The sequence below is a fragment of the Carassius gibelio genome, chromosome B22 (assembly GCF_023724105.1).
Source record: "Carassius gibelio isolate Cgi1373 ecotype wild population from Czech Republic chromosome B22, carGib1.2-hapl.c, whole genome shotgun sequence".
NCBI classification, from domain to species: Eukaryota; Metazoa; Chordata; class Actinopteri; order Cypriniformes; family Cyprinidae; genus Carassius; species Carassius gibelio.
This window is the reverse complement of record NC_068417.1, coordinates 19,397,249-19,425,206: the sequence shown is the minus strand read 5'-3', so window position 1 is coordinate 19,425,206 and position 27,958 is coordinate 19,397,249. Positions and strand designations below refer to the sequence as shown.

At 35.5% G+C, this 27,958-nt stretch overlaps 3 protein-coding genes across 4 annotated transcripts; all 3 read right to left on the bottom strand.

The window, feature by feature from the left end:
- Positions 1–6: 6 nt before the first annotated feature.
- Positions 7–13,374, bottom strand: LOC127986819 (ribonuclease inhibitor-like). Of its 2 annotated transcripts, XM_052589082.1 has the most exons (15): positions 13,218–13,374; positions 12,906–13,076; positions 12,554–12,727; positions 11,623–11,793; positions 10,567–10,740; positions 10,299–10,469; positions 9,694–9,867; positions 9,358–9,522; positions 8,583–8,756; positions 8,305–8,478; positions 5,975–6,148; positions 4,856–5,758; positions 2,426–4,692; positions 1,202–1,294; positions 7–1,107 (listed from the first exon to the last, which is right to left on the bottom strand). In XM_052589082.1, the coding sequence occupies exons 1-12, from the start codon at positions 13,247–13,249 to the stop codon at positions 5,581–5,583; spliced, it is 1,932 nt and encodes a 643-aa protein (XP_052445042.1). In that variant the 5' UTR covers positions 13,250–13,374; the 3' UTR covers positions 7–1,107; positions 1,202–1,294; positions 2,426–4,692; positions 4,856–5,580. The 2 variants fall into 2 exon arrangements, with proteins under 2 accessions (XP_052445042.1, XP_052445041.1); XM_052589081.1 differs by having other exon boundaries at positions 1,202–4,692.
- Positions 13,375–13,980: 606 nt separating this feature from the next.
- On the bottom strand, positions 13,981–24,613 carry LOC127988196 (uncharacterized). The gene is made up of 13 exons (XM_052590815.1): positions 24,600–24,613; positions 24,311–24,481; positions 22,674–22,825; positions 22,346–22,466; positions 21,922–22,095; positions 20,025–20,195; positions 19,758–19,922; positions 19,404–19,577; positions 17,035–17,428; positions 15,774–16,721; positions 14,920–15,190; positions 14,466–14,671; positions 13,981–14,314 (listed from the first exon to the last, which is right to left on the bottom strand). The coding sequence occupies exons 1-11, from the start codon at positions 24,611–24,613 to the stop codon at positions 15,032–15,034; spliced, it is 2,643 nt and encodes an 880-aa protein (XP_052446775.1). The 3' UTR covers positions 13,981–14,314; positions 14,466–14,671; positions 14,920–15,031.
- Positions 24,614–24,807: 194 nt separating this feature from the next.
- Positions 24,808–27,405, bottom strand: LOC127988195 (protein NLRC3-like). Its single transcript, XM_052590814.1, has one exon. The coding sequence runs from the start codon at positions 27,403–27,405 to the stop codon at positions 25,663–25,665; it is 1,743 nt and encodes a 580-aa protein (XP_052446774.1). The 3' UTR covers positions 24,808–25,662.
- Positions 27,406–27,958: the final 553 nt, after the last annotated feature.

The following is a 27,958-nucleotide window of genomic DNA, read 5'->3' as shown; positions in this document are numbered from 1 at the left end:
ACAAAAATAGCACACTCAAAAAAATGATATGTTGGATTTAATTAAGTTTATTATGTCAACAGGTTCCACGTAATTATGTGCTGTTGAGTTTAAGTAACATTATCTATTTCAGTAAACTTAAGTTTTTTATATAAAGGTAATGTAATTTTGTTTAGTTGAATCAGATTAACAATCTTGTTTCTATTTTAAACTATTAACTCAATTAAGTTCAACTGAATTATATATATTTTTTACATTCAACCAAAATAAAAATGATTTTTTTTCTGGTTTGAATTACTTTATTCAGTCAGTGCATTTTGTACAACATCTGTACAATGTGAACAATATCTCATTGTTTTCTCCTATTATTGCAACTGAAATATACTTCTACACCTTTTTAACAAGAATTATGTGCAAAATTCAGTAAACACTGTCTCAATGTTTTCCTACTATTTTAAGTAAATCAAATACACTGTAAATGCACTTAATGCATTCAAGAACATACCTTTCACAAATTATTTGGTCAAAATCTGTATCTTTAAAACTGCTTTCCGTTTTCTTATTAAAAGCACATACAAAAAAACAACAACAAAAAAAGCATTGCTATAAATGAAATGAAGTGGGTGAAAAGTGTCTCTTGCAGTCTGTGCCTCCGTTAAATTGGGATAAAAAATAAAGCACTTATTTAAAATGAGATCAATACTGAAAAGTGTAACAAGGTCAGTCTTGGAACAAATGTACTGTAACAAGCCAACAGTGTAACATCGAGGAAACATAAGTGCCACCTCTTGAACCTTACCTCAAGTTAGTACTTAAAAAAGAAGTTTATTTTTTAGGACATGGACCTTGTTTGACAGCTTGTTGGCATCTAGCTCCATAAAAAGCTTTTAAAATGTTTCAAATGTGTATCTCAAGTCTTGCGGGTAGGCAAAGTTTAATGTTTAAATTAGACCAAGCATCATAGAACACGCATTGGCAACATTGTTCAGGTTTTCAAGTATTTTGATGCCTTCAACGATGATGCCAACATCTTGGTAAGGGTCTGTGGCATGTGCCCCTTTCAGGTTTGATGACATAGATTCCTAGGGTGGTGTTGCGCATTGAGGTTTGGGCTTCATGTTCAACGTCCTAGAAAAAAAATGTAATACAAAAATATGTAATTACCTAAAATTCAGGTGAAAGGAGGAATTAGTATTAGAGATGTTTAACAAGCTTAAATTACCATGTACTCCTTCACAAGGTTTGAGAGGTCTTCATTCACATAAACAACAAGGGCTTTTAGGATGCATTCACGTCTTTTTTCGATGGGGACATCCTGAAAAGTGTGACCAAGAAGCCATTATTAGCAGTTTGCTTATTCACAATTGCAATATCTGTTCTAATAGTTGTTCTAATTGTAGATGCATAAATCCCAACACTGACGCTGCTGGAAAATATGGAAAAGCTTCTTTTTTTTTTTTGATTCAGATTTCAGATTCAATACTCTCTAAAACACCTTCTTCAGAAGGATCAGTTTCTTCGTTCAAAAGACTGTCTTCAGATACCCCACTTTCCTCTTGTGTTTTCACTATTCCTTCTTTAAAATCTGACATCGAACTCTGACAGTGTTTTCGGCTTTTATGTGATTTGAATGTGCCATACACGTTGGTTTTAAATGAGCAATCATTAAACATACAACTTACTGTCTCATGACTGCGCAAGTGATTATTAATATGAAGAAAGTAATCATTTACTGAAGGAATGTCAGTGGCAGCACAAACATGGCAATTTATCATTGTAGTTTCACTAATATTTTGCCTATGAGGTTGCTTCTCACTGCCATGTGATCTGCATAAGTGGGACCGCAGTGCATTCCATGTTTTAAAAGTGCATGGACAGTGAGTATATACACATGGATATGCTTGTCTGCGGTTATGGTGTCTATGTTTTTTTTTTTTTTTATGATTTTACATTTTTAGAAAATAAAAGATGTAAAACTGCCAACTACTGTAAATGTTTTGGATGACCTAATCAACAAACTCAGCTAAATGCCATCTTATTTAAGATGCATTAGATGCGTTTATTTCTGTTTTTTATCTTCATTTGACATCAAATAGAAATGCCACAGACCATTATTTAAAGCAATTATTGTAGATTAGTACTAAGCCAAAGGACAAAATTACTTCATTTGCACACTACTATCTATTTACACAAATGGGGAGAATGCTACTAATTAGCAATTGAAAAAAAAAGTCATTTGTCTTTTTATGGGATAATTTATATTATTTCAAAGTGCAAAAAAGTGGAAAATATTACATAGGAACAAAAACGGAATGCAAAGTGACTAATAATTATGTGAAAACAATGTCAATTACACGTGAAATACATCTAGATTTTATGTAATCTGTAATTCGCAATTCTAATCTTTGAAAATCTCAGTATAAAGTTAGTAAAATAAGTATCTTACCTGTGTCTCCGCATGAACACAAAACGAACTGCACAAAATGGCGTCAATCAGAAGAGAAGATTGAACCATGTGCGTTCTATCTGCGCATGTGCAGATATAGCTCCACCTGCTGATCAACATGCGGTACTGCAGAAGCAACACAACTTTATTTCATTCATTTAACGTAAGTGAATTGTGTAAATTAGAAAATTACTTTTTTTAATTTTGTCAAAAGAAATATTTTAATTTTAAAGCACAACTTAAGTGTACTGAATAATTCGAATTTATTTACATTCTCTGAACCAACAACAGCCGTGTTTCATTTTTTTTGAGTGCAGACATGCTGAATGAAAATGCAAATTCAATCGCTAACGTAGATGGAGCTGATTTGCACCAAATAACAATATTTGCCCTGAGTCAAGCACTGAATATGCTCTTCCCTGACACTAAGCTAAACTGCACCATGCTTCTCAGAGGGGCTGCCTGCACACAATCACGATCTACTTCCTGATCCAGTTATATAATGCACTTAATAATGCAGAGGTGTTGTCCACAGCTGTTTTGTTTATTGTACACACAAGTATTAATAAAAAAACATCTCTCATTCTTTTTAGTATGTTAAATTCTCTTTAACATACTATAACATATTCATACTCTTAAAAACAATATCTGGGACTCCCAGCACTCACATGTGATCAAGCACTAACATAAAATCACCAAGAGTTGATGATTGTAAAGGTAAGGAATAACTGATGGCGGCCCGTTGAATTATTTGAAAAATAATGCACACCGAGGTGGTGATGTGGCCACGATGCGAAGCGGAGTTATTTTTCTTATAATTCAATGGCCTGGAGTCAATTATTCCGCTTATACTACGGTAACCACACCTCAAGACATCGATCAGATGATTTATGGGATTTGCCTGGATTTTGTACTTAAAACGCTATTGTGAGTAGGACTATTTCTTCCGCATCTCATCCAATGTCTCTTTTGCTAGTTCCAAAACGAAATTTTAAAGCTGGTAATAGAGCAGTGAGCCCTTGATATCGTTCTAATGCAGTTATTAATCACATTATTAGAAATAGAGCGAGAGAGACAGAGACACACAAAGAGAGAAAGAGAATGAGAGAGCTTGTGTGAATTAGTCTAACTTACCTCTTTGCATCTCTAAACAGTGCTGTCTCCACGCTAGTGAGAAATGTCATGTAAGGCCTTTAAGTTGCTACACTATATAAGCTAACTGCTAAAATCATCAGGGCAGCGCTCGTTGACAACACCTTTTTGTGCAAACTGCGTGAACATTATTACAGCTTTTCTTTGCAAAAGTGATATGGAACAGTAATGCGGTCAGGAGAGCTGCCTGGAACTATATTCGCCGTGCGTTTCCCAGAAAATAATTGCACACCTCATAATGTTCATCAGCCAATCAGATTCAATCATACAATGGACCCGTAGTATAACACGCAATATTGTGGTTTACAACAGGCTACATTCGATCCACTCAAGCTACTTTTCCAGATTTTCCTGAAGTAGCGCTTTCATTCTGGCTTTGGCGGTGCGTAAAAGTCAGTTTCTGTAATACTGTAGCACCATTTTTCTCTAACAAAATGTAGAAGGACCTATGCCCCCCACCCCCATTTTCCAGTCCTTGAATCCATCTGTCTGAAATTCAAGTACTTAAAAAAAGCATTGACACCCTGGCATTAATAAAACAGACATGTAGATCTTTACAGCTGAATAAAACAAGCACAAAAATACACAATTAAAATCCAAAAGCACACAATATATCAATACACTGTCAAGAATTAACTAATTAATAAAAACATGTATTTAAGCTATATTTAAAACAGAGACAGTTATTTGGATTGAAAGAGTATTCCATAAAAACTGAGCATTCACTTTTTTCAACAACAAAAAATAATGATGCCTACTATAATCTTTCATTTTAAATCTGGCTTAGATATATGTTAGCCCTTTTACTCTATTTCTCTTTGCTCTGTAATGCTGCTTTATTTCATCTGTAATTTGTTCCACCTTTATGCATTAGGAATTATTTAAATAGCAACACATTAAAGCTACAACAATACATTTTACATTTGTTATGTTAAATGCTGTAGGTTTTGAATAGTTTATATTTATGTTCACATTCTAAAAGTCATATAAATATTTATTTATTTTTGTGATCCCTTATATAATGGTGTCTGGTCCAGTCCTGTTGATTTCACAGTGTAAAACCATCCACCAACATGTTAAGACCAGCTTTGAAAAGGCGTTGTTCACTGTCTAGGCTGTTAAGGAGAAATCAAAAGAGATAATAACCAGTGTTGAATATTACGGTATTTCAATAATTTTTTTGAATATCAAGAAGTGTAGAAGATCACACTAAAATCAAACGTATGTAATCTTATTAGTTATCATGTTAATATGACATGATAAAAGATGTTTACTCACCTCAGGTTACAGTTGGAGTCTTTAAGCGCTTTACTGAGCTGCTTCCTCGAGTTTCCTATTTTATTCTTTTTCAAATCAAGCTCTTTTAAAAAATGCAAAGCTTTCGTCTTAGCCAAAGTCTGAGCCAAAAAAGCAACATCTGTAATGCCACAGTCATTTAGACTAGAAAAAGACAGAGGAAGACACTTCCACTTTAACCCAGTTTAAATCAACAAAATTTCACAAATTAAATCAATAATTTATATGGGAATCTAATATGCTGAGTGTCTCAATATTTCACTAGAATAGTATGCAACCTGGTATGAAAAAATCGTTTTTTGAGGGGCTTTTTGGATTAATTTCATGACAAATTATAAGAACAAAACCATTTACAGACTAATGACTTTTATAACTTTTAAAATAATGATTTCTCTAATAAATAAATAAATACATCTCTAAGTGTCCTGAAATAAAATGTGAAATATTTAAGTGATAATGAGTGTAAAATGTTTTGATTTAAACTGTTTATACTAAGTATTTTGATTCTTGTAGGTTTGTCCAATCCTGCTCCTGGAGGGCCACCGTGTCCTTTAGTAGGACATTTTGGTTTCAACTCTAATTAAACACACCTGAAGCAGATAATTAAATATCTTCAAGATTACAGCAGGCAGGTTTGCTGGAGCAGGTTGGAGCTAAACTCTGCAAAATGTTAGCCTCCAGGAGCACTTCTAATGAACAAAGGCTTCTTACCTCAATCTCTCCAGTTTACAGTCTAAATTCTTCAGTATGTCACATAAGTGCCTCAGTCCTTTGTTTTTTACTTTATTTCCACTAAGGTCCAGTTCTCTCAGGTGTGATGGGTTTGATTTCAGAGCTGAAGTCAGAACAGAACAACCTTCATCTGTTATATCGCAGGATCTTAACCTAAAACAGGGGAAATGAGGCAAACAAACCTCTTATTCCATAACACTATATCATCTTCATGGAAAACAGAGTAGGGTGAATTCAACAAATCTGAAATGATGTCATATCCATATGTTCTTCAGTTTTGCTTCAAATATATCAGGACTTTAAAACATCAGGTTAAAACTGTCGAAGGGATTTTAAACAATTTGATTCTTGTATTTGTATGTTCCTCACCTCAGTCTCTCCAGTTTACAGTGTGAATCCTTCAGTACGTCACATAAGTGATCCACTCCTGCGTTTTTCATTTGATTCTCACTCAGGTCCAACTCTCTCAGGTGTGATGGGTTTGAACACAGACCTAGAATCAGGATGAGACACTGTTTCTCTGTAATTCTGGATCGACACAGACTGAAGACAGAAAAAGAAAAGACAATGAATGAAACCTATGTTTATTTCATGTGTGAGATACATAATGGATAAATGCCATAAACTCACTAATACAAAAGCAAAAATCTGGAAACATAATTGTATAATCATAACCCAATACTTGATAAGTTGGATTAGATGATACTATTTACTGTCTCTGGAACCATCTTTCAAAAAAAAGAAAAAAAAGAAAAAAGAACGAAAATCTACACATTATTCGTGTAAATTGAGATACAGAATTGACTGTATAACAATAAAAATAATACAATGCAATTTAGTACATTAATCAAATTTGGTTGAGGGTAGTTTACCACCACTAAATCAGGGGCGATTCTAGGATTTTTTCAACAGGGGGGCACAAGAGGGGCCATGATTAATACAGAGGGGCCAATCTTGTGTTGTTTGAACTGTATATCCAAATCATTTCAAGAGTTCAGTAACCTTTAAAATCAGTAATAAACAGTGATACCCTATTATATTTTAATAGCAGTTATTCACTGCTCTAAATAAAAAAATAAAAAATCAAATACAATTTGTATTAACTTTTCACTTTACAAAAGTGAAAAACTGTAATAAATAAAATAATCCAATATGAATAGTGTACAACTCACAAATAATAATAATATAATTTAATTATAATAGCCTTATATAATATATATATATATATATATATATATATATATATATATATATAATAGCCTTATTTATATAAATGCAGAATAACATTAATAATTCATAGAAATAAATACACAATTAATTAATTAATATAACTCATATAAATTGAATATAATTTCATTATGTTTTTGTTTATTATCCACATCCCATTCAATTTGCATAGCAGCAGTTGCAGTAAATTTGCATTTGCATTTGCATGAATAAACAAAATCAACTTATGTCAAGGCTAATTAATCTTGAGCATATTGATTTAAAAATATCATATATCCATACTTTGTTAGAAAGCTACTTGTTCAAAAAGGTAGCTTTAATTTAATGTAAAATATGTGGATCCTATAAAACAGTTTAGAATAGCTTAATTAGTCCAGTGTTATTTTAGTATTAGTTATTTATTTTGCTATTTAATCATGCATTAAATAATTATGTACGATTTTTTTGAGAATGTTTCTGGGTGTCATCAAATGACGTTTTGTCAATAACTTCTGTGAAGGGAGGGAGAGAGAGCTAGAGAGAGAGCTTTCCAGGGTGCAGACAGCAATCGCGGAGCACCATGGTGATTTAGAACGGCAACTGAATTTATGAGAAATCTACAGACGCAAATAGACTAAAGGTGTAGAAAAATAAAGACCTATATGTGTATTTTGGACTTTTTTTTCACCACAAGTCTGAAAGAAGACGTTACTTAAGACAAACAGCCCCAAATCTCAAAATTGACCAGTAAAAAAAACGCTTTAAATTGCGCTGTTGCCTATATCGGCGCGTTCGGCCGAAAAAAAAAAAAGTAAATCTTTTACATTCAGCATCAGAGGATAGTAAATATAATGATTCGCATCTTGGTCTGCTCTAGGAGATAACATCGTCATCGAACCTGGTGTGTCTAACACCGAAAGACGTTAACGTTAGTACCAAACACTTCTTGCACTGCAACAACTCGCTAATCGAAAAACATAAGCTACTTAAAATAGGTGCTTTTTCGTTGAAAAACAGCAGCTCGCTATTCTTGGTCCTCGTTGAGAAGCATCGCGACGCAATCATGAGTTATTTACTAAACTGAAAGATTATAATTTGAATTTGTGAGTGACAGACAAGTAGAAGGGTGGGGGCACACTGGGGGGCCAATCAGTTTTCAGGAGGGGCCAGTGCCCCCATGGCCCCTCCCCTGGCTACGCCACTGAACTAAATACTAATTTAGCTTAAAAAATGTAGATGCAGTCAAAAGTTCTATAGTGCTGGAAAAACATATAATTCTGCCAAAATAATCTAATGTCATTCACTTCTATCTATTTCACAGTAAAGATTTGTCCCAGTTCAGCATATAAAACAAAATTTTGGTTACAAAGTTTCAAATGTTTCAGAGTTTAAAGTTCTTGCTACTGACACACATACAGAATCATCAAACCATTAGTAATAACATAATAAAATTTCATCCTGCTGTAGCTGCGGTACAGTATAATGTTACTAACTCTAGTATTTCCAGATTGCATTGTGGGTTCATCAGTAGATCACAGAGGTGTTTCACTCCAGAGTCTCCTAGTGGATTTCCACTCAGGTTCAATTCTCTCAGATGTGATGGGTTTGATTTCAGAGCTGAAGTCACAGAAGAACAACCTTCTTCTGTCACATCACAGCATCTTAACCTAGATTGGGAAAAATATGATCAAAAAACAGACATTTTTCATTCTGTATTAGTCAAACACCAAAACAACAAATTGTTTTTTTTATGCATGTAAATGCTCCTCACCTCAGTCTCTCTACTTTACAGTTTGAATCCTTCAGTGTGTCACATAAGTGATTCACTCCTGTATTTTTTAGTTCATTTTCACTGAGGTCCAGCTCTCGCAGATGTGAAAGGTTTGAACGCAGAGCTGAACTTAGACTGAGACATTGTTTCTCTGTAATACTGCATCCACACAGACTGTGGAAAAGAAAAAGGAAATAACTCAGATCTATAGTGATTATCTTATTGAGTAGCTACAGACTAGTTTAATCCCCAGTCTAATCTGATGTGTAAGAATTTTTGATTTTGTGCTTAGACGTTATGCTTTGTATATCTATTCAGATATTATACCGCTATTTTTTGCCAATGTTTTTTTGCAGTATAATTTCTGCAGTAACGCTAACAGTCATAGATTGCCAATCATTTTATTTTCTCTCTGGCTGTGTAAGAGTATGTGTAAAGAATGAAAATGTTTTGGTCTCTGGATATTTTATGGTCTCAACATTTCTATGTTTCTTTGTTCAACATTGTGGAGCGATTACATATATTTAATTCAACATATATTAAAAAGAATTGCTCTTTGTTAAAGTCTTTCCCATTCATTCCTAGGGTTGGTCAATTTGTGTGACATTTTAATGACCACTTGGTCTCATCAAATGGTTCAAAATGACTGAACAGCCTAGGAGTGTTAAACAAAAAGTGTGATCATAGAGGAAATTCCAGAAGGTGCAGTGCTATAAATGATGTAACATGAAGTGTGGTGTCTTAAAATACACCTTAACAGCAAACTGTTACTAACGCTAGTATTTGCAGATTGAATTCTGGGTTCCTCAGCAGGACATCAAGGTTTTCAACTCCTAGTTTATTTCCACTGAGGTCCAGTTCTCTCAGGTGTGATGGGTTTGATTTCAGAGCTGAAGTCAGAGCAGAACAACCTTCATCTGTCATATCACAGTATCTTAACCTATATTGAGAAAGAGAGCAGAAAATAAGATAGAAGCTAATTTAATTATAAAAAAAGAAGAAAAAGAAATAGACAAAGGAAGAGAGATCATTTTTATTTTACTATATCACAAAAAAGCACAAAAAATGTGAAGACTTTTCATAAATATGTGATCTCATGAATGTTCCTCACCTCAATCTATCCAGTTTACAGTGTGAATCCTTCAGTACGTCACATAAAATCTTCACTCCTCTGTTTTGTAGCATATTGTCACTGAGGTCCAGTTCTCTCAGGTGTGATGAGTTTAATTTCAGAGCTGATGTCAGGATGAGACACTGTTTCTCTTTAATACTGCATCCACACAGACTGAATACAGAGAGAGAGAAAACAATGAATCAGATCTACGATGATCCAGTAAAGTTAAAAGTTTGGGTCCCATGACAGTAGTTTTACCACTTGAAAAGCACTTTATAAAATAATGCAGCTCAGAATTCAGCATCATAAAATTTACTTTTCAGAATATTCTACTGTAATTCTACAAACAGTTTTATCCCTCTTACAGTAATGGAAATATTTGTTGACTTAACTGAAAATATATTTTTATATATTTGTTTAGCCAACTAAAAAAAAGTTTGATGACCCTCATTTTCATAGAGCTCTGGATAGAAAGCAATACAATTTTAAATACATAATTTTAATGTATCTCTAATTCAGGCAAAAGAGAAAATAGTAGTATCAACTACTGTAACATTACTATTAAAAGCAATTTAACAATGTAGAGCATGTAAAATACTCACATCAGTGTGTTGATTGTACAGTGTTTATCCTGCAGTAGAGCAGCAAGCAGCTTTATACTTGTGTCTTCAAGTTCACGTTCACTCAGATTCAGTTCTCTAAAAAGTAGTGGGTTTTTACCCACAATTGCAGTCACATAATGACAGGCTTCTTCTGCAGCAGGACCTAAAAACCTGCAGAAGGGAAGATGGAGCAAGATTCAATTCAGTTTGCAACTATTCAACTAAAATAAAAATGAAATCTTGCTTAAAAAACACTAAAATCACTCACCTCAGTGTCTTGAGTTGACAGTTTGGATGCTGTAGTAAATCACTGAGCTCCTTCACTCCTGATTGTCCAGGATCATTTCCTTTGAGATCCAGCTCTATCAGGTGTGAAGGGTTTGATCTCAGAGCTGAAGCCAGAGCTTTATAACCTTCTTCAGTGATACTGCAGTCTGAAAGTCTACAGAAAGCACATTTAAAATAGTAATACAATTCATTACACAGAAGATCATTTTCTACCAAAAAACTTTTTTTCATTTTATTTATTTTATAAAACAAATCATATTATTTATTTTCCTCTTTTGATTAGAAAAGAAAAACATATTCTTCATATCTGGCAGAAATATTAAGGCTGTGTTCACAACAAAAATGATAACTATATGCTATAACTAGATGAAGATAAAACAAATCATATTACATTTAAAAGAATCACACCACAACTATAATAACAAAGATATAGTTGAACAATATTGTTTGAATAATTTTAACAGTTAACATGTGAACACATTCATTAGAAATATTAAAAAAGTCTGAAAATCTAAACGTAACCAAATGTAATCAGTTATATTAATAAAATAATTTAAATAGTTACCCTTTTTCCTACATTTTAAATAAGATAACTTGTAGTCTTTAATCTACTGCATTTCCAAAGTAACCAGAGTTCACTAAAGTAATCCATAGTTAATCTACTCAACCATGTAGTTTATGAATTATATAAGGGTATTTTGTCATCATTGGAGTCTGCTGCCCCTCCATCTCCACTACATAATTAAAGATGTTATAGTTACTGCACAAAGTGTCCAATATTACATAATCTGGGTATTTAAAGTGCACTTATTCTTTTTGTAATTTTCAGAGTTAACATGTGTAGTGGACTAGTGTAAGTAGTTGAATTGGGACACACCTATAAACTGTAAAAAAAATAAATAAATAATAAAATAAATAAATGAATAAATAAATAGAGATGGATTGAAGCGTCTCCACTTACTTCCACTACAGAAAAGTGAAGCTAAAACATCCCAGTATAGCTGCTTAAATATGCCATAATAAACAAAATACTCACATCAGTGTGTTGAGTTTACAGTGTTTATCCTGCAGTAGAGCAGCGATCTGTTTCACTCGTGTGCCTCCTAGTTCATGTTCACTCAGATTCAGTTCTCTCAGAAGTAACGGGTTTCTTCCCACAATTCCAGTCACAAATTGACAGGCTTCATCTGCAGCAGGACTCAAAAACCTGCAGACAGGAGAAGTACATTGACATTACCTGCCGTTTAATGAATTTTGTGAAAGTATGTGAGTAATCATTTCAAAGGTTTCTGTATGATCAACATTTTGACAAAAATAGTTTTAATGGTAAAAATTATATTTTAAATAAGCCTTACATTCCAATCTTAAAATGATTTATTGAGAAACATAAAATGAGTGAGTAACAATCATAAGTGATTCAAAAATAATTTAGTCTCAAATGCATGTTAAGTAAGCTGAAGTAAGCTGAACCTCCACCACATATGATTTTACACGCAATGCAATCTTTCAGTCAGTGTGTGACAGAAAAAACTGGAGTGAAAATCATCCCATTTAGGTTGACAATGCATGCAATGTAGAATTTGAGTTAGAAACATTTTAAAACTTGTTAAAAGATACATTGCTAGTGCTTTGTAAAAAAAAAAAAAAAGTTGTGAAATCTAGCAACAAAATGGCTAAGTTGGCATTACTGGAGGTGAGTGTTTTCTGTGCATCTTTAATGCCTGGGGACAACATGGCTCTCAGAGTGTGCAAGATTGGAGGAAAATAAAGAATTAAGATGCAACATCCATTTTGTTCTCGATGTATACTATTTTGCTGCAAAATTCTATTTTCTTTATTTTTTCTATTTTCAACATTGGTTGTATAAAACAAGTTAATTTTATTGAAACTTAATTACTAATCCTCTTGACAACTTTACTACTAGTTTTATTTCTATTAGTTCTATTGCACTTTATTATATTGCTCACCTCAGTGTCTTCAGTTTACAATTTGGATCCTGTAGTAAATCACTGAGCTCCTTCACTCCTGATTCTCCAGGATCATTTCCTGTGAGATCCAGCTCTATCAGGTGTGAAGGGTTTGATCTCAGAGCTGAAGCCAGAGCTTTATAACCTTCTTCAGTGATACTGCAGTCTGAAAGTCTACAGAAAAATAAAAACATTAATTAAATTAATGCTGTGGATCAAATTAATAACAGCAGAATATTGTGAATCTTAAATTGACTAAAACACACTGTAGTTAAAAGACATTATCACAATGCAATATATAATACTGTGATTGATGTTGTGTTGAGTGTAACTGATGGTGAAATGTACTCACTTGAGTATCTTCAGTTCACACACAGGATTTTTCAGTCCCTCACAGATCTTTTTGACTCCTGAGTCCAGCAGACGACTGTTGTTCAGGTTCATCTCTTTCAGGATGGTTTTGGAGGAGAGAACAGTAGCTAGAACTGAACAGCTTTTCTCTGTCAGCCTACAATTGTTCAGCCTGAACACAAAAACAGCATTAGTTATTATACAGCACATATTCAACACACATCAGATCAACAGATCCCACAGACCACACATGTGACCAAGGTTTTTTTTTTTACACTGTATAAACAGAAGATATAAAATCATGTTTACTCACTTCATTTTCTCCACTTTGCTATGGGAGTCCATCAAAAGAGCAGACAGCTTCTCTCCATCCAGATCTCCTAATTTTTCTTTACTCAGATCCAGTTCTGTCAGAAGTAATGGGGTTTTACCCAGGACTTTAGTGAGATATTCACACGCTTCCTGTGCAGAAGGACTTTTCAAAAACCTAAAAGAATGATTTAAAAAAATTATATATACAGGTCCTTCTAAAAAAAATAGCATATTGGTAAGAAGTTCATTATTTTCCATAATGTAATGATAAAAATTTCTGAATTTCTGATACAGCACTCTGGGAACATCCTATTCGTTCAGAAATTTATTTCTGTGTCTTACCCTCTCGCTTGAGGGTGTCAATGATGGCCTTCTGGACAGCAGTCAGGTCGGCAGTCTTACCCATGATTGCGATTTTGAGTAATGAACCAGGCTGGGAGTTTTTAAAAGCCTCAGGAATCTTTTGCAGGTGTTTAGAGTAAATTAGTTGATTCAGATGATTAGGTTAATAACTCGTTTAGAGAACCTTTTCCAGGCATGTGATTGGCTAAGGACAAAAAAGCAGGAAAATATACTGAGACCAATACCAATACCAAAACAAGAGCCTCTACACGTTTTTTTTTTAATCTGCGCCTGGCACTCACAGCTGCTGCCACGATGGCATCTTTTGCCATTTTCTTGCCGGCCGTTGGCTTCTCAGAGTGAAATAGCCTTTTGTTCAGTTCTTCTTTATCTCTGAGCAGAGCTCTGTACCTTTGGCTCGATCGTTTTACATTTCTGCACAGCTGTACATTAACAGGACTTTACTTTGTCTTCCGGGAGTAGTGCTGAATGGCCGACACCTGCATGGCCTTCAGGTTGTATTTGACCACTTGATAGGACTCATACGTCTCAACACTTAGGTTTGCAGCTTTGGCTTGCAGGATGTTGGACATTACGCTGAATGCTGATTCCACCTGTGGACCATGAAATGGGCATAGTGCAGACAGTGCAAGCTTGCAGAGCGCTGGGTACCTCTGAGTGTTTCTCACAACATTCCACCATAAATCGATTCTTGCCTCCTCTGTCATCTGAGGTAGTGTCATGTCACTTGCATATCTAAGATGGGAAACAACAGTTTAAGCTCATTATTTGACAATAAAATAATTCCTTACAAACAACAGGCTACATTATACAATTACTAGCAAAATAATCAAACATTTGACTTATTAAGAATCTGTGTAAATGGCATTCCAACAATTATATACACCTGTGTATTTCATGTTGAAATCCAGCTCTCTCCAGTTCATTAAGCTTCACACCTGGAAACATGTTCGGCAACTTCTGGAGATGAGGAAGAATGTGATGGCTTCCCCGTGCATCTGGGTCCAAGCATGACAGAGTCCTTAGGGTTGGACTGTCAAGAGGTAGCTTTGTTTGAAGGTCGCCTGCACAGCTGGTGTAGGCTTGGATTACCTTTTATAAATAGAGTACAGTTTAAGAAACAAGTAAAGACATACTGTATATGTGGAGCCTGCTCCAAGATAAATTGCTTAGGAAGTGTTTTTCTTTTAAATAAATTAAATGTGTATAGTGTGATGTCATTATGTTGTGTCTAATATTGAGGACCATGTTGGAAATAAGTGTTTAATTCGCTTTCACAGGCTATTTTAATCTTACGATGACATGTTTCAATGTTTTACCTAAATAAAGCCATACCATACCTTAGTTTTGAAAGCCTTCACCACAGGGTGTTCCCTCCCTAGTTGGTCAAGGAGGGATGAGGCCTCAGAGCCAACAAAAGGTGCTGCGAGATGGGCCTCTGTCGATGTCAGGTCAAGCAACTTCATCTTTGGCCCAGACAGATTCCTTCCTTTGCTGTTTATGAACCTTTGGGTCCTTGGACTGAAAAAGCAGGACATAATGTTTCAGCATGGGAAGGACTGCTGAATAGAAGTGGAGCTCAAGGAGGGTTTTCTTGTCCTCAAATAGCACCTGTTAAAACATAGAAACATATTTTCTCTCTGCACCAATCACAGCAATGTACATCTAACAAGCACCTTGAATAAATAAATAAATATTAACTTTTTAAATGTGGCGATGACACAGTTAATAAGACACATGCCTTTGGTGTGAGAGATTCGAGGTTCGAATCCACTGTGAGACACTATTGTGTTCCTGAGCAAGACACTTAACCCCTAGTTGCTACAGAGGCGTGCAACCTCTGACATCTATTGCAATTGTAAATCGTTTTGGATTAAAGAGTCAGCTGAATGTAATGTAAACATTAATCTGACGCTTTTATCAAAATTTCCTTATAAGTTAGAGGTTGCACGCCTCTGGAGCTACTAGGGGTTAAGTGTCTTGCTCAGGGACATATTGGTGAACGTGTTGCAGTGGGAATCAAAGGCAAGTGTCATATCCACTGCTCCATTGCTACAATTCTCTATAATAATAATAATAATCTTATTAATAATAATGATAATAACCAATATTAAATGTAATGTTTGAATTTTTTTATTTTGCCCACTCCCCCCACCAATATAGCTTCAGCTGATGTCTAGGGCGTTTTTCTCACCTTCTTGCAAATCCTGACCTTCCTCATCTTCCCCTCGTTAGTGAAGTTCTTGGACCTGTTCCCCAACTCCTTCCACAACTCCTTGATCCGGGCCCTGCCTGTTCCCTGTACTTCACGCTTCTGTAGAATAGCACTGACAATGTCCTTGTATGTACACTTATCTTCATTGCTCAGGAAGGCATAGTAAAACATGACCAGTGCATCCCATATTCGCAGTGTTTCCAGACTGACATCCAAGACTGAGAGCCACCGGTGTGGAATATAGCACTCTGGCCGCGAGAAATGGATTCCAAATATGCTGCAAATTTCTCTGAGGCCATCTTTCATGTCAGCTGACCATTTGTGGTCTGTGTGCAGGTCTGACAGCAAAGACTCAACCCAACGCTCAAAAGGACAGCACAATTTCTTGCTGGCATTATGAAGGTGGTGACATGAGTCACCATCGATGTCAAGGAGATGAGGGGCACGGCGGTCTCTGATCTTCTTTTCCAAGCCATTTTTAGAGCCCCTCATAACAGCACAGGAGTCCATAAGAATTGACACCAGATTATCCCATGGGAGATTCATCCTTTCAAAAAGCCCATCCAGTGCACTGAAGAGAGATTCTGCTGTTACAGATATGAGCTCCAAAGCTGCAAGGTGTTGGACAACCATCCTCTCGTGTTTCTCGGACCAGTAGCTGACAAGCACACCTAATACTCTTTTGTTTGTCTTGCTTGTGGCCTCATCTATGTTGAGGGAGAAGGGGACATTTCTGATTTCCTCAAGTACTTCATCCAGGATAGTCTTCTTCACACCATGGGTGAGCTTGTATGAGGCAGATGTCCTGTCCATTGACAGTTCAGCAAGTGCTTTTGGATCTTTGGCCAACTCTTGAGCTAATTTAATAATCCCAGACGTGACTGACAGGGGAAGAGAATTTTCAGCAATGAATCCAAGAATGAGTGCCTGCAAAACAGAATTTGATTAAACACCATACATCCTAAATAAAATTAATAATTAAATGAACAGGTTTATGATATCTTCACTTATTAAAATGTAGTCAAAACAATTATTTTAAAGGAGTAGTAGGAGTATTTGTTTTTGAGTATTCTCCCCATTGGAAGCAATCTTATTTGCTGCTTTTGATAGCAAATTGGTAGATTTGTTTAAATTCAGTCCAGCTCTAGTTATAGTCTAATAAACACCTGTTTCAAACATAGTAAAAAAGAAAAGAAGAGTTGACTAAAAAAGAGTTAGTACAAAATCAGAAAACACTTACTTGATCCTGAGCAACACGGTTGCATAGAGGAGGAATTGATCTGGGTTGCGCCGAGTTGTTGTGCGGAGCCGCACCAATGATGTTATCAGCTTGTGTGATCTCAATGTGCATGTTCTGCTGTTGGATCTTCCACAGTTTCACATGTTTTGGATGCATCATATGTTTCCGGAGTGCAATCTTCCCACTTGTGCCATAGTTAATAGGGTGGTTGCAAATGTGGCAAATAGCTTTGCCTGGTTCTCTAATTTTGCTAAAGCAATTGAGTGAGAAAGTGTTTCCCTCAACTTGGACAGTCTCCAGCAACCAGCTCCATTTGAACCGATTCTTGACCCCCTGTTCGATAGACTTTAATTCAGGGCTGTTCAGTGCTAGCTTGGCCATGAGTCTGTGTATGCTGGAAATCAAGAATAATGGAACATTTTCATTAGAATGTAAGAATCCATATCAGAAAATATATTCATTTTTACATGTTTGACTATGTACTGTATGTCTATCTGCTCTTCAGAAAGTTTGAAAACTAGAGCAGAGGTGTGCGAGTGCAGAATGGAATAACACTTGCTATAGCTTAGAAAGTTAATACTTTCCATGTCTGCTCTGCCATTAAACATATTGGATCCACAGGGTCACTGGGCTACTCATGTGAACAGACAGGCACAGAAGTGCGCGATTAAACTAAAACACCACTCTGTGGGTAGTAACCACATACAGCAAAGTTTTAAGGGTGGCTAGTAGTAGCTAACTTATCTTATTATGGGATGCAAACACATGTATGGTCAAAAAAGAGAGAGGTTTTTAAAGCCCTCACCCCACGTCAAATATCCAGATACTTACATAATTGTGATAAATTTAATCCTTTGTAAATTATTATTTTGCAGTGTAAGTTAAATTAAATGTATTATGTAATATTACAAATTACTATTCGTACTCTAAAAAAATTGAATCAGGCAATCATACATTTCACAATTAACGTTATATATTTATATATGAATGTCAAGAATTCAGAAGTGTTTATATTTATATAGCCTACACTACACTACACAGAAATAACATACAAGTGCGCATTTAAAAGTTCACGGCACAAAGCCAAGAAATGTCGAGCGCACAAATCCTAGTGTTATTTGTCCAACAGTTTATTGATCATTTGTTTCTTCAAAGTTTTAAATTCCAGTTATTGTGCGCGTTTGATGCTGATTCCTTGTGATGTGTGTGATCTAACAAGCACACGGTAGCGAGTGGTTTAAAAACAGCAACAAACTCCAATAATTTAAAATAAAGTAATTTTATGCAAATCCACATCCTTTTATCCACAGATCAAGCATTATAATGTGAATATATCATATTGGAGAGAGTTTTAACGTGCATCCTGCTGTAACCACAAGAGGCACGCGCGCTGTTTGAATAACGTTACTGAATGGAGACTATGATTGACAGCGGCAGAGGAGGGAAAACAAGTTTCTGTAAACTTTAATGATGTAAATAGACTTATGTCCCTCACATTAAGCTATGGAATGGCTTCAGATGACTTTGTCACCCAAACTGACGTGAAAAAAGCGCGGGGCGCCGAAAAGCGCGCTGTTTGCATCCCTAGCTAGTGCTAGCAAATACAAGTAAGGTTAGCTGCTAAGTTAATGTTAAATGCAGCTTAAACATCCTGCCATAGTGGAAAATCAATCAAAATCGATCATCTAATCAATCGACAACAAAGTCCAATTAGTAACTTATAGGTTATATATAGACACAAGCAATAATACATACCCAGATCATCCGATTCCGCGATGTTCTTGTCATGATACAGTCCTTGTTGCGCATCCCGCGAACCCGCGGTTACCATGGTGACGGCTGTGAGGTGACGGCCAACACCCCCCCCCCCCCTTTTTTTTTTTTTTTTTTTTACAGATCTGCATGATTCACGTAGGTCACATTTTCAGGTCGGAAAATCCAGAATTCTGGATTAATCCGGAAAAATCACATCCCTGCTTTTCATGATATGCTAATTTTTTGAGATAGGAATTTTGGGTTTTCATGAGCTGTATGCCAAAATCATCAGTATTAAAACAATAAAAGACCTGAAATATTTCAGTTGGTGTGCAATGAATCTAAAACATATGAAAGTTTAATTTTGATCATTACATTATGGAAAATAATGAACTTTTTCACAATACGCAATTTTTTTGAGAAGGAACTGTATATATATATATATATATATATATATATATATATATATATATATATATATATATATATATACACACACACACACACACGCAGTGTTCCACAGTTCCACAGTGGACCATTTGAGACCTTTATCTAGTTTCAAACAGTACATTGGACTTAATGTCTTTCAATAATAAAAAAGAGGTTTTAATTACCTGATAGTTTTCAATTGATAATGTCCATTCTGTAGTAAATCACTGAGCTTCTTCACTCCTGATTGTCCAGGATCATTTCCTGTGAGATCCAGCTCTATCAGGTGTGAAGGGTTTGATCTCAGAGCTGAAGCCAGAGCTTTATAACCTTCTTCTGTGATACTGCAATTAGAGAGTCTACAGAAATGTTCAAAATAAAATGTCTTACATAATACAATTGAAACATGAAAAATGCATCATTGTGTTGAGAAATTATTTTAAAATGTAAAAAAAAAATCTGCTAAAGAAAAAAATCTTGAAATGTGTTTAATTTTCTAGCATTACAAATGGTTTAACACTATGATTTAAATCACTCACCTGAGAGTCTGCAGTGTGCAGTTTGTATTATCTAATCCAAGTTTCTTCACTCCTGAATCCTGCAGATTATTGTTGCTCATGTCAAGTTCTTTCAGACTGGAGTTTGATCTCAGGACTGTAGCGAGAGCTGAACAGCTTTCCTCTGTTAGACCACACTTACTCAGACTAAAATGATGAACATGAGTGGGATATGTACAAGCACATAGTACCTGAAGCCAACATTCAATGAGTACTGATAATTATTGTGTTTTGAGGAATAATACTCACATCAGTGTGTTGAGTTTACAGTGTTTATCCTGCAGTAGAGCAGAGATCTGATTCACTTGTGTGTCTCCTAGTTCATGTTCACTCAGATTCAGTTTTCTCAGGAGTAGTGGGTTTTTGCCCACAATTCCAGTCACATATTGACAGGCTTCATCTGCAGCAGGACCCAAAAACCTGCAGAGGAGAAGTACATTGACATTACCTGCCATATTAATAATTGTTTTCAAATGCTTGTGACAGAGTCTTTAATAATTTCAAAGCTTTTAAAAATAACCTTTTCTTGGTTTAAAAGATTAGTTCACTACTAGAAAAAAAATCTTTTTAATTTACTCAACCCCATGTCATCTACAATGTGCATGTCTTTCTGGCTTCAGTCACAAAGAAATTAAGGTTTTTGAAGAAAATATTACAGGATTTTTCTCCATAAAATAAACTTTTTTTTTGGTTTGCAATGATTTGAACTTCCAAACTGCAGATTCAAAGGGTTCTATACAATCCCAACTGAGAAATAAGGGTCTTATCTAGCAAAACAAAAACATTTTTAAAGAAAGTATAAAAAAAATGTAACCACAAATGTTAATTGTTATGGCCTGCAACCTTTTGTGCTGTACATGTTATTTATTTTTGTTCTTCTCTGTTCTCACTCTCATGCTCTTAGGTACCGCCTTGCTTGGTTTCTGTTGGCTCTCTGTGCTGTGATAAATCATAAAATAATTATGACAAAATGTTTCCTTCACCAATCACACTCTCATCCGAGAGGTTCAAATGGAGAAAGTCAGCGGGAAGAAATGTGTGAAGTTTTGTATTTCTATTATGTGATTGTTGTGTGTTTGTGTTACGCTCTTGGGGTTGTAATGGTTGTCTTTGCTACTGTGTGATCTGTCTTTGTCAGCCTGTCGCTGGTTTGGAAGACATGGAAGGAGTGGAAGAATTACATGACCTACATATCTGCACATAGGGATATTGGATGTATTAGACACACTAGTTTGTTTGTGTGCACTTTTCTTGTGTTTTAATTTTGTATATTCAGTGTAGTTTACAACGCTTTTGCATTGAAATAATTTTTCTTTAATTTTCTTTAACAGTTTAGGGGTTTTGTGATTTAGTTAGCCAGTGGGGTTTTTCTTTTATTTTGTTTTATGATTTAAGCACCACTCTAACTTACCTTTTTTTTCTCTGTCTTGTTTGTTTAACTTGTTCATTGGGAGCAATAAATCTTTCATATAGTGCAGTTTTGTGTTCCATTGCCACTTATTTCCCTGTCTTATTTCTATGTCAATTTAATGTTACCTCTTTTAATCCCTAGACAAACATTTGCATTAAAGACATAAGATTAAATGTGGTGTCAAAATTGTGATAGATTCAAATAATCCAAGGAAGGTGGTACCTAAGTTCATAAGAGTGAGCACAGAGAAGAGACACTCATCTTCCACAAGTTAAACTTCACACATTACATAATCACACATGCATGAAATGCACAAGCGTGCAAAGAAAGTTAGATGTTGTTCACAAAATAAGGTAAAATATCATTACAAGAGGATTTTGAAGTACACAAACAAATATTTAACCACATGTGTCTTTTCCAACGTGATTACGCAATGTATGATGATGTGGATGTGCATCGCAGAGCTAGTGTAAGATGAACATTTGTGGTTAGTATATAAATATTATTAAGAAAATGACTGATCGTTTTGCTAAGTAATATCCTTATTCCTTGGATGGGATGGCTTAGAGACCTTTGAAGCTGCACTGAAACTGCAATTGGAAAGTTCAGATCATTGGGAAACATTTAAGTCCACTAAATGGAGAAAAATCCTGGAATGTTTTCCTCAAAAAATAATATATACTTTATAATTTTATACTTTATATATATTATACTTCATAATTTAATATCTCTCACCTCAGAGTCTTCAGTGAATATTTTGGATCCTGTAGTAAATCACTGAGCTGCTTCACTCCTGATTGTCCAGGATCATTTCCTGTGAGATCCAGCTCTATCAGGTGTGAAGGATTTGATCTCAGAGCTGAAGCCAGAGCTTTATAACCTTCTTCTGTTATACTGCAGTCTGAAAGTCTACAGAAAAGAGGTGTCTAACATCAATAATAATAATGATGATGATAATAATAATAATTTTATATATTAAATATGATTGAAATCACTGTCTTATTATTATAAGGAATATTGTTTAAATACCTATTGCTTTGTTAAAAAGTCAAGTTTAGAATTTTTTTTGCACCTCTTCATAAGTGCTGACATAAGAAGACATGAGAAGAATCTTACCTTTCTATTTTTGGATTCGAATATTTTAACTTAATTTACATACCCAAGTTTTTCAAGTGTGCATTTTATATTTTCTAGTCCATTCTTGAGTTTCTTCACTCCTGAGTCCTGCAGATTATTGTTGCTCATGTCAAGCTCTTTCAGACTGGGGTTTGATCTCAGGACTGTAGCGAGAGTTGAACAGCTTTCCTCTGTTAGACCACAATCATGCAGCCTAAAATTAAGAACAGGAGAGAATTTACAAACATAAAACACTTGATGACAACATTTAGTGATCAATGGGGAGTATTAATTATAATTATATCTTTATGATAATTTAAATGTACCATAATACATTTAAAAAAATGCTCACATCAGTGTGTTGAGTTTACAGTGTTTATCCTGCAGAAGAGCAGTGATCTGATTCACTTGTGTGTCTCCTAGTTCATGTTCACTCAGATTCAGTGTTCTCAGGAGTAAAGGGTTTTTACCCACAATTCCAGTCACATACTGACATGCTTCATCTGCAGCAGGTCCCAAAAATCTGCAGAAGAGAAGATGAAGCAAGATTCATTACAATTTAAAGATAAACTTTTCATATTAATTAAATATTTTTTACAAATAAATTGCCTACATATCAATTGCTTCGCATTATGTCTCACCTTAGTGTCTGCAGTTGACAGTTCGGATCCTGAACTAAATCATTGAGCAGCTTCACTCCTGATTGTCCAGGATCATTTCCTGTGAGATTCAGCTCTATCAGGTGTGAAGGGTTTAATCTCAGAGCTGAAGCCAGTGCTTTATAACCTTCTTCTGTTGCATTGCACTCAGAGAGACTAGAATAGGTATAAATATTGTAACATACAAAAATATACAATTATAAAATAATGCCTGTGCACTTCTCTCCTCTGGAGAAAGATGTATGGATCAACATATATTTACTTCAAATTTCGGTAACACTTTAGAATAAGGATCCATTAGTTAATGTTAGTTAACTACTTTCGTTAACATGAACTAAGCAAGAACAATCCTTCTACAGCATTTATAAGTCTTAGTTCATGTTAATTTCAACATTTACTAATGCATTATTTAAATCAAAAGTTGTGCTTGTTAACATTAGTTAATGCACTGTGAATTACCATGAACTAACAATGAATAACTGTATTTTCATTAACTAACATTAACGAAGATGAATAAATACAGTAATGAATGTATTATTCATTGTTTGTTCATATTAATTAATACATTAACTAACATTAACTAATGGAACCTTATTCTAAAGTGTAACCCAAATTTCTTTATAGAGAAGTTATATTTTTCAAATTTTTACCCAAAACAGGGTGTTATGACCACTAATGAGTAAATATGTGTAATGTACTGTCTGTTTTATTCATACTGGAATCCAGAGGGAACCTTTATGCACAAACTCCAGAAGTGAGACTCACAGAAGTAATTTAACTTATGATGTTGAAGGAAAACCTAATATTGAAAAAGGCATTCAGCTCTCGCTTCAACTGAATAATACAAAGGTAGAGACTTTTAACTGATTACAAGTGAAAAAAATAATAATACAATTGCGGTAATATATGCGGTAAAATATGGTTTATCCACGTTCATCCATCCATCTTGGTTATTTCATAAGAATCAAGCATATTTTAATGCAATGCTAATAACATCAATAGTCTTTATCACTTTATAGAATGCTACACAATAATATGTATTCTACCTGAATCTCTGATATGAAAACCCCTCAAAAAACAAAAAGCATTTAAAACACTTGACTAATGTTAAGAATTGAATTTGGAGTGAAATCATGCCATTAAATGATCTGTTTTGGACAACAGGATTGTAAACAGGCTCACACACATTGCAAAATTGTATCACGCACATGCTAATGTAATAAATGTATTCACCACACAGATGATTTGTTCTTAGCATGTGCAACATATATGTAACAATGTACAGCCCGACTGAATATAAGGCAAAGAAAAGGTCTTACAGACCTTTAATATGTTACACATCAACTCACCTGAGTTTCTCTAGTTTATGGTTCCCTTTCAGTCCATCAGCGAGTAGCTTCACTCCTGAATCCTGTAGATTATTATTGCTCAGATCAAGTTCCTTTAGACTGCTGGAGTCTGAATGGAGAACTGAAGCCAGAGCTGAACAACTTTTCCCTGTTAGATCACACTTACTGAGCCTAAACAATAAACAACTTGTCAATGTGTATAGATTCTAAAATGTAGAAAATTTACAATACATGCTCGCAAAATGCCCCCCCCCCCCCCCAAAAAAAAAAAAAGTTGTTCAGTCTGTACCACAATAAACACATACCAACATGACCTATGTGCATTTCAAATAAATCTATTGTGACCATATGTGTTCAGACACTGTCTTATCTATCTTCAGAAACAGGGTTGGTAAACACTGCTCTACATGACTTTCACAGGAGCATTAGTTATAAGGCTTTACATAAACTTAATTAGCAGTACACCTGCTGGCTCAATCATTGAGTTGTGTTCTAGTGGTGGCCTAGTGGCTTTATAAGTATAAAGTCTAAGTGGTACAGGGTTATTCTGCTCTGTGTTCTGGTCTTGTGGTCCATAAAGGTCCAGGGTCTATGTACTGTTCCTCTTGTGTGTGTGCATATCCAAAGTGATGAGCGCCAGTAACATAAAGCTCACTGTGGTCTATGAATGATGTGTAGCCTGAGTGCTAGCTGTTGTTTCATAAGCAAGTATGTGTTGATCTGTGATATTGATGCTTTACAGAAGGGCAGTGTATTTGTTTCTTTTGCTTTAGTTTCTTTTTGGTTTGTCACTTGCTTCTGGATTTGTATGCACTGATTTGCTGTGGGGATTGTCCTTTCTGTTAATTGTAAAACTTTATTACGGTCTCTTTGTAACTGTGGGTATTTAATTGGTAAACTGTTGATGAGACCATTTTTTAATATTGTAGGATTAATGACTTTAAAACTAAACGTTTTATCTGGGTAAGTCAAGTCTCTTGCTCTTTTTGGTAGTCTCGAACCTGTTCCTTGAGCAGCACCTGAGGGTGCGTGGTATTTCCCTGGGTGCAAGCCCTAGGATGGCATAGTCATACATGTATTTGAGCGTTAGCACAAACACCACCTGCACCACTCTTTTTTCAAAACTTTTTTTGTTAAGTTTTGCTATGGTCAGTGAGGTACATTGCACTTATTTTCTGTTAGCCATTAAGAAAGAGCAATTTCATTCTGTGATCTGATCTGACTGAGCAAGCATTAGAGCTAAATTATATATGGAGGAAATATTATGTATATAGATATTAAAGATGCATTAAATGGATTCAGAACTAACTATATGTGACTTAATGTACTTTTCAAATGAGTGTAAAAATTACTTACAGAGCACTTTTGGAAGTTTTGACAACTTCCAAAAGTCTAAAGAAACACTCATCTGATTTCTTGAATTTCTGTAGATCAAACTCCTCCAGCTCCTCCTCTGACGTCAACAATACAAATGCCACAGCAGACCATTGGGCAGGAGAAAGATCAGCAGATGAAAGACTTCCTTTGTTAAGTTGGCTTTGAATCTCTTTCACCAGAGTGTGGTCATTCAATTCATTCAGGCAATGAAACAGATTGATGGATCTCTCTGCAGATAGATTAGAGTCTAATTTCTGCTTGATGTACTGAACTATTTCCTTGTAGCTCTGGTCATTGCCGTCTGGCGGAGTTAACAGGCCTCTTAAAAGTGGACGATTGGACTCAAGTGACAGACCGAGGAGGAATCGAAGGAAAAGGTCCAGATGTCCATTGTCACTCTCAAGGGCCTTGTCCACTGCAGTCTTGAGCAAATCAGTCAATGTTTCAATTTTGTTTACCTGTTCTGTACAGTCTTGATCAAAGACACTTTTGTTGTTGAGGTCTAGGAACAGATGTGCATAAAGGGCTGCAATAAACTCTTGAATGCTCAAATGATCAAAGCAGTACATGGTACCAAGGATGATCCCGGTTTCCTCCTTAAAGATCTGGGTACACATGCCTGAATATACTGATGCTTTAGAGACTTCAATACCACAGGCTTCCAGATCTGTGTCATAGAAGATCAGGTTGTTTCTTTCCAGCTGATGAAATGCCAGTTTTCCCAGTGAAAGTATGGTATCTTTATCCCAGGAAACATCATACTTCTGTCTGCTCTGCTGGATCTGAAAGCGGAGAAAGTGTGTATACATTTGTGTCAGAGTCTTGGGAGTGTCTTCAGTATTTCTGATATAATTTTTTCTTTTAATTTCTAAAATGTTCTGTAGAACAGTGGCTGAAATCCAGCAGAAGACTGGGATGTAGCACATGATGAATAAACTCTTTGAATGTTTAATAAGCTCAACAATTTTGGTGGCCTGATTCTCATCTGTGAATCTTTTTCTGAAGTACTCCTCCTTTTGTGCATCATTGAATCCTCGTATCTCTGTTAGCCTATCGATACAGTCAGGAGGAATCTTACTGGCAGCTGCTGGTCTGGTGGTGATCCAGATGAGAGCAGAAGGAAGCAGATTTCCCTTGATGAGGTTTGTGAGGAGAACATCCAGAGAGACTTGTGATGTTACATCACGACAAGTCTCATTACCCTCAAAGTTAAGAGGAAGACGGCATTCATCCAATCCATCAAGGATGAACAGGACTTTGAACTGATTCCTTCTTGTAAGGTTCAGTCCTTTTGTCTCTGGGAAAAACTGATTTATAAGGCTCATCAAGCTTTGGTTTTCTTCATCCTTTAAGTTCATCTCCCGAAAAGGAAGAGGAAATACAAAGCTGATACCCTGATTTTCATTTTCTTCAGCCCAATCCAGAATAAACTTTTGCACAGAGACTGATTTTCCAATGCCAGCAACTCCTTTTGTCAGTACAGTTCTGATCTCCTTGTCTTGTTCAGGTGCTTCAAACAAATTTGTGCATTCAACCTGTATCTCTTGTGATTCATGACGCCTGAAAGCAACCTCAATCTGTCTTACTTCATGTTCAGTATTGACCTGTTCACTACCACCCAGAGTGATATAGAGATCTGTGTAGATGTTATTTAGAAGTGTAGAATCACCATGCTTTGCAATTCCTTCAAACACACATTGATACTTCCTCTTCAGCATTTAACATCTAGAGTTAAATGCTTTAACTCTAGATGTTTGTTTGTTTAAATGCTGTGTGTGCGTTGAGTCCTGCGTGAGCGGGGAGCAGAGTTGCCATGGAAACGGGGCGTCAACACAAAAACCGTTACTGGCAAGCAGTAATCTCCGTCTCTGGCTGCGGTTTACACATAGACAGTAAAAGAAATGGACACAGCGACCCCATTGGAACTCAATTGAGACAAGTGAAGCCCAGTTTTAGCGTTTTTTATCACTTCCGTTTCTGACGCGCAGACTCAAACGAAGCTTGACGACATCAGCAACCTGTCTGCCAGATGTAAATCTTCTAAGTGGCTGTGCGTGCAAACTGCCATTGTTAATCTTGCAGAGACGGCGAGCTTGAGCGGGGAGTTCTTTGTCGTGAGTGAGCAGGAGTAAGTATTTTGATTAATTATTTTGTATAGTATTTTAAAATGTAACGCCAGTACGCCATATTAAGTTAATTGCCTCCGAGCTTCTCCACCTGTCTGTACGGTAATGCGACAGAGAGCCAAGTGGTTATGACGCAATCGTTAGC

Excerpts from the sequence above, each read along its gene's own strand:
- LOC127986819 (XM_052589081.1), bottom strand. The coding sequence starts at position 13,249 with ATGGACTCCCATAGCAAAGTGGAGAAAATGAA. Across the intron at positions 13,077-13,217 it reads AGCAAAGTGGAGAAAATGAA|GCTGAACAATTGTAGGCTGA; the intron begins GTGAGTAAACAT and ends TTTTGTGTTCAG. Across the intron at positions 9,523-9,693 it reads TGTAAACTGGATAGATTGAG|GTTAAGATACTGTGATATGA; the intron begins GTGAGGAACATT and ends TTCTCAATATAG.
- LOC127988195 (XM_052590814.1), bottom strand. The coding sequence starts at position 27,405 with ATGCTGAAGAGGAAGTATCAATGTGTGTTTGAAGGAATTGCAAAGCAT.
- LOC127988196 (XM_052590815.1), bottom strand. Across the intron at positions 19,923-20,024 it reads TGTAAACTCAACACACTGAT|TCTGAGTAAGTGTGGTCTAA; the intron begins GTGAGTATTATT and ends TCATCATTTTAG. Across the intron at positions 19,578-19,757 it reads TGCACACTGCAGACTCTCAG|ACTCTCTAATTGCAGTATCA; the intron begins GTGAGTGATTTA and ends ACATTTCTGTAG.